This window comes from Branchiostoma floridae, chromosome 2 (assembly GCF_000003815.2).
Source record: "Branchiostoma floridae strain S238N-H82 chromosome 2, Bfl_VNyyK, whole genome shotgun sequence".
NCBI lineage: Eukaryota > Metazoa > Chordata > Leptocardii > Amphioxiformes > Branchiostomatidae > Branchiostoma > Branchiostoma floridae.
Genome location: NC_049980.1, coordinates 17120357 through 17127271, shown reverse-complemented (window position 1 = coordinate 17127271; position 6915 = coordinate 17120357). Strand labels below are relative to the sequence as shown.

General features: G+C 44.1%; 1 protein-coding gene across 1 annotated transcript in view; it reads right to left on the bottom strand.

Annotated features, from left to right (window-relative positions):
* LOC118408732 (PDZ and LIM domain protein 3-like) overlaps positions 1–2726 on the bottom strand; it is a 3378-nt gene extending 652 nt beyond the window's left edge. Inside the window, exons 1-2 of the mRNA XM_035809587.1 lie at positions 2116–2726; positions 2–314 (exon numbers count right to left, since the gene is read on the bottom strand). Of these exons, the coding sequence (XP_035665480.1) occupies positions 2–314; positions 2116–2375 (573 nt within the window). The 5' untranslated portion in view covers positions 2376–2726. The remainder of the gene's footprint in view (position 1; positions 315–2115) is intronic.
* Between the last annotated feature and the right edge of the window lie 4189 nt (positions 2727–6915).

The following is a 6915-nucleotide window of genomic DNA, read 5'->3' as shown; positions in this document are numbered from 1 at the left end:
CCTTGGGCTGCGCTCGGCCGAGGACCAAACTCAACGAACCACCGTTGATGCAGAGCTTCCTCAGGGCTTCCGTCTTCCCCATCTGCTGCGTCTTCTCCAGACCTATCTGGAGGAGGACGTCTCCCGGCAGGATGTTGGCCATGTGCGCCTTGCTGCCCATGTCGACCTCGGCGATGGTCAGGTCTGTGCCCACCTCCGCCCCACCCTGCAGCTCGAACCCCCAGGGTGGGGACCCCATCAACGTCACACGGATGACCGATGGAACCACGTCCATTTCAGCGGAATTTCCAGACACTTTAGCTTTTGTATCAGTCCTGCAGTAACAGAAACATATACCGACAGGTTAGTCATGGAATGTTCTTCACATGCAGAAAGCAAGGACAAATAAGAAACGTTATCAAAACTCAAACCACAGATACAGTGCCACAGTGGGTGTTTGAATCACCACCTGTTATGTCTTTACCGTTTGGCGCCTTTTACAGAAAGATGCCTGTGACATGCTTGTATGTATGTATGTATGTATGTGGCTATGCATAAAAGGAACACATCCTCTCTGTTTTTTTAACGTTCCTGTACGTTGTTTGACCGTAGCATTTCATCACCCTCGTAATTTGTGATGATGTGATTTTAAGATCATTTCCTGCAGTATTGATCATACATGGTCGACCTGGTTATGCGATTCGTGGGTCATTCAATGTTTCATAAACAAAGTAACTTACTAAATAACCTACTAGCTTACACTTCTTTGTCTGCAAAATAGATAAAGTCAACTACAGGAGACGCAGGACGGCAATTTCTGTCAGTCGTCACGTATCTGTTACCATTGCCAGTATTGTAGATTAGTCGTACCATCATAAGATGCGCGTTGAGTTTTACCTGATTACCACTGACTAGTTTTGACCTTCTGAACTCGTCTTCCATTAGTGGTTCTGCTCTATTCTGTCCCGCAGTGAGTTTTCTTGCCTTATTTGCTTCCACAACGGAATGTGTAAGTGTCAACAGAGCTACCTGTTTGGAAAGTTGATCTGTGGCCACATATGTACAAAAGCGGACTTTGTTGCTCACGGGGGCCGTGCTATACGGCATGATCTCAGCACAAGAATGAAGATTGATTGTCTACGGAATATCCCTAATATAACTTACCCAAATGAACGAACATACATAGACATACATGTATCGTGCACACCTACATGTGTAAATGTTGCATAGGCTCGGCATGACCCATTAGAGTGTAACACCTCCCCCCCTCCACACACACACATATATCACTAGGTTTCATAAACCTGCAATCTTCAGGAAAATGAATAAGCCTGTTGTAGACTCTGTAGACAACATGTACAATGTTTGCTCTGCCAGTGCAATAGTGGATCCTACTATAGATTTATCGGACTAAAAATTAAGTTCGACATATTGCAGGCAAGACCAAACAACAGGAACTAAACAATACAACTTAGTTACGCTGTGTTCTTATTTCTAAATTTATATGAATGATTTTGATAAATAACACTCCAACTATTATTTCCAAACCAAGTGACCTGTGCAGAATGGACATATACGGCGGCAGGACGGTTCAAACTGTTCAAACACACAGAACACTGCAGACATTCTTCTGGCGTTGTCTTAACCCAGAAACGCTTAGCTTACTTAAGCCTTTAAGAAGACAAGGAACGTCTTAAGACTGGGGTGTTTATGAAGAAGGGCCAGGAAGACGTCAATGTACGGTTGACGGTCAAGACAAATGGAAGCCATTGTTCCGTGTTTACACTACCAGTGGTCGTGGTGTTCTGTCACACAACGAGGCTCCTTGTACATACATAACGATGCATATGTAGACACCAGTATAACCGTACTTTCAAACGAACAATATAAAGAGTAGGATTAGTAACTCATTAGATGTTAAAAGTGATATAGTAGTAGCCAATACAAGTAAAATCAACCCTAAAATCAACCACGGGAAAGGGAAATGGCAGTCGACAACGCAGGGTCAGAGATGTGACAGATGCACAGCGCGTCTAACACACAGCGTACGACGACAGCATGTCCTCGTGGCCGACCGCATAGTCTACATGACATGTTTGTCGGCAAAACGGATGGACTGCACATGTTCTGCCTCACCTCGCCGTCGGTTCGAATGATGGCGGTACCAGTAGTTGCTGTGCGGCGTTGAGGCTGGACCTGCGGGCGGCGGCGAATATGATTCCTCCCGCTATCCTCTTGGGCTGCTCCGGTACTGCATTCCCGGTCCCGGGATGGTGGATGCACATCGACATGTTTCTGTCACTTTGGTTTAACGTCTGACTGGATGACGGACCTGTAATGCGGGGTGCCCCAACGTGCACTTCTGGCCCGGGGAATGCGACCCAGTCTTTATACATACCCCACTAACGTCACAACCGGAGATCACCTGATCGAGGTCAAATTTTCGAAGGACAAAATCCAGGGAGCAATATGTTTGGCTTAGGTTTTATAATTAGCCCAGATAAGGAGACAAATGGGATCATCATTTGGATAAGATTTCTCCTTGCCTCTTCGCGCACGGACGATTTAAGGGCCATGGGAACAGTTTTAACGACCGTGCCCCTATGACTATAAACGTTTGACTCTTTGTATCTATTTCTGTGGTTCCTCCAAATCAACAAGCACCGGCAAGTTTATGGGGCTTTGTTTGATTTGCCGTGGTCCCAACTGTCGTCTTCGTCCAAATGCCACGCGGGAGTGTAAGCCGGGAGCCATCACAACGCCATATTATTGGCCTGGGACCGAACCTATGGATATTATTGTAGACTTATGTCATAGTATTTGGCAATTCGAAAAAAGCAAGGTCAAATCTTGGCGTGTCCAATTTTTATTTTTGGTCTGCTTTTACGTTCAATGTTTCGGATGTCTCGCTATTTTGGGACACAAATTGTTGAGACCAAAATAGCCCGTTAGGGGAGTTAATATCTTACCAACTCTTCTGGGTGGAAAGTATGAGTGTTTTGAGTATCATTACATCAACGGCACTCTACTACAAATATAAACTTAAAGATGACTCAACCTCACTGAAGTTTGAGACGAATACATTGCTGGAAAAATAGAGGTATATAGCGACAAGAATGGTGGGAATCTGCCCGGAGATCAAGTAGACAAGCATGTATTTCGGGGACGTCCTGTGACAGAAATAACGACAACGCCTGCAGCCTGCCACCTAATCCCAACACTTCACTTTACGCAGGACATTGGACATGTTACTCCCGATGGACGGACGGTCGCGGCCTGCGACGACCCATGCCGGTCACCCCACACTAACCCCTGCGGGACCCATAGGGTTGGGACTAATATTCATAATGAAGGATGGACGGCAGTGCCCTTGCTATTTTATTCACCAGCCTGACCCATAGACTAATCGAAAATTAAGACTGTGGGTTTTCCGTGCACGCCCTCTGTCGTAAATCATACTGCACGTTCGTCCTAGAGGAATGGGGTTAGTCCAACTATGACGTCAGCGACGTCCAAACAACCTGCTTTGGCGGGGTAGGGGCCGATGAATAACTTAAACCAGCTTTGCACGTAGGCTATTGGCTGGGTGGATGATGTAAAAAAATATGTGTTCATACTTTTGTAGTGATGTAGTGATGCGTAATATGATTATTCTATGATACATAAACCAGAACAGTGCATCTAATTGCCTTGTTTTATATCTTGGTGTAGATATTAGCATAAAGATATTTCTGAGGAGCCGGCCTCGTGTCTGTTGCCAGTTAACACTCGGATTTGTTAAAATCTGAAAAGTTGAATACAAAAAATACAACAGAATAGAAATACTTGAGTATATTGAGTATCATTTCTGTGACATTGAAAACTTGGCAAGCAGTCACAGTTGCTTTCCAATTATAGGTAACCTTGTATTCCTGAGGGCATTAGGTCATACATGTTACAAACAAATCGTTATTATTGAATGACTGACTGATCTACATCACTTAACAGTATTTTACCGTTCGAATTCATTGAATTATGTTTTTGTGTATTTTGTCTATTGATAAAACACATATTACGTATCACGCGTGCTTAACATGGCGCAGGGCCCATCTCTACAAGCACTGAACTAGCCCGTATGGAAGTAAAAAAAACTCAGCTTACGAAGCATATCCAGCTTAAAAGAACTGTACTTAGAGTCAATGACAAGTCACACTGTACAATAGGACAGATTTTGGCGATACAGAAGTTGAACGAACGTTTCAGCAGCCGATGATGTACCGAATCTTCACCGATAGAAAGATTACGATCTCCTTAGAGCATAACCATAAACGCCACGTATAGCAGATACGCCATCATGCATATGCAGGAATATTGAACCACTGGTCGCGTTTTATTTAAAGGTTATAGGAGACATAACATAAAGATACCAGGACGTGCATGTGATGGGTCGAGAGTCATTACATTACGTGATCTGTCGTATCCAATAACCAAGTCGTAATCCCCACAGATAGGGCGGACAACTCGGATCAAAATAGTTGCAATATGCATATTTGTCGTGCCGTCTTATCAAGCCAGGAAATGTTGTTTAATTCAGATCATAACAACGTCTATCACTCAAATACTTCTTCATTTTTGTGTCACACATTCATGGTTGACGACTTAGTCGATAGTGGTACCCAATCAACTCATCACGTCAACTGTTTTAGCCACGTTCGAAGTTATAAAGTGAAGACAGAAAAATTATTGGAGACCACAAATTAGCGAAATAGGCTGACAAATTTGCCAGAGGACTTTACCGGTCAAGGATCACACACTTACAACATGATCACACATGCAACACTGGAAAATTTCCACTATTTTTCAGCAACTCAAGGGGTCTGGCAGGTAACGTTTACCTCTGCTTGGAGGGTAATGAATCACCCAGTGCCGCGAGTTGTATGCAACCGACTATCTAAACCGTCGTCCAGTGGAACTCGCTCAACTCTCTGCTAGATAAGTAAATGTGTTGTATGCTCACTATATATATATTAAAGATCTTACAAATCAACAGTGCGGAGAGAAACGTTTCAAGAAATAACGCAAAGATGTAATCTTCCTCCACATATTTCATTACAGAGTAGGATAAACTACACGTTCTGACGTCCACAGAGAAAATCAATGACATGTCAGAAACCAGCGCACCAAGAGTCCATGGATCCAGGCATGCGACAGCGGGCATACTTGTGTTGTCCCGCACAGACCTACCGTCACCTTCCCGTGCCCGGGGAAGTCTGGGCACATCCATCTCAGAAACGTCGTCATGACCGTCAAAAGTTTCAAGGTTGCGCCGAACTCATGTGCATGGGTCAGCAAGACGGAATAGACCCTTTCTATATAAAGTCAAAGTAAATGTTTCTGTACACGCACACGTACGTACCTAGTTTGGATCGCTCCCAGGCAGCCGTCGCTGGTGCCGTACGTGAAGGTAAGCTTTGGCCAAGCTGTTGTGACGGAGAAAACCTTTACAAGTATCCTTTTAAAGTCTACCTCTACTTTTCAGACCCAGAGTCATCCAGCCCCAACCACGCACGTAGACGGTGATTAACGTCTGACGAAGACGGGATCTTCCTTCATTACCCTAACGGATTATACGGAGGGGTCAAAGGTCAAGTTTAAGTATTTGTCGACTTCCTTGGCCATATTTGGTCCGGTTTACAGGGTTGGGAACACGGTATCTTCTCTGCCGGCATGGCGACGCTGGGATTCCTACTGCGGGTGGGGGCGGCTAGCGAAAGTCGTTACTAAAGAGTCGCATCGGCATTTCCAAAATAAAGCTCACAACCTATGTTTAGCTTGCGGTAGCAACTGTAGAAGGGGTGTAATCGTACAGTGTTACAGCAGGGACACGCATATCTCCGTAACGTATACCCTCTAGTGGAAATGTTCTGTAACTAACGACAGCTGGCTCAAGTTCTGCATTTCGGCCTAGCCAGATCTGAGGAGCACCGACGACGTATGGAGGAATTTCCCTCGGAATTCGGCAAACAAAAGCGCCGGTGCCGACTGGACTTCCAGATGGACGGAGGAACTGTACCTGGCCGACTCAACATTCCCACTCGCGCACCGCGACGTGACGTGGCGGAAATCTGCGAGACTGTGGATTACCAGTAAAGCATACCTCCTGGGTAACATGAGCACATGGTCGGACCAGTCTTCACCTCAGAGCACATAGCATAGTCATATTGTATATCTATTTGATCTAGTCTGCTTTATCTCTATACACGTACGCATCAAAAAGGGAATGAAAATATATTCTTATAGCTCATCCGGGGTAAATTTACTGTTAAAGAGATTATAAACAAGAGGTCGTCAGAAATAGCTTGCCACTTTAAATTTGGAAACTTAGCTTTCAAATTTCAAGGCTATGAACGAAATGCATATATCCCATACTACACGACGTGCTTCTAACGTTACAGAATGTGCATCAGCGTGTTTCATATGTAGAGAGCACGCGGGATATGCTCGCTTTTGTACTGTCTTCAGTTAAAGACATGACATTATCTAAGTTTATCAGAGTAAATCTATATACTGGACAGCAACAGTTTTTTTAAGTTAAAACATTTTACGTCATTGATTCTATTTGTTTCTTTGCAAATAGTCCTAGCTCGAGCATGAGTTTGTAAATACATTGATTCATATTTGCTAGATATTACAAATATATAGTGTCACTTCCGAAGTCAACTCAATATAACACTCGGCAGCCTGGAAACTGTATATGTCACGCTAGAATTGGACACTTGGAAAATTGTCTGATGAACAAAGTAGGTACGGATGGCGAACCGATCAGATTAGGCCTAGATCATAGTAGATGCAACCATGCTTGTTTGCACGTGTGGTTTGTTTGTTTTATTAGGATTTCTAGCTGGACCGGAAATCCTCATAATCAATTGATATCATCGATATTCTCATGTGTTCACT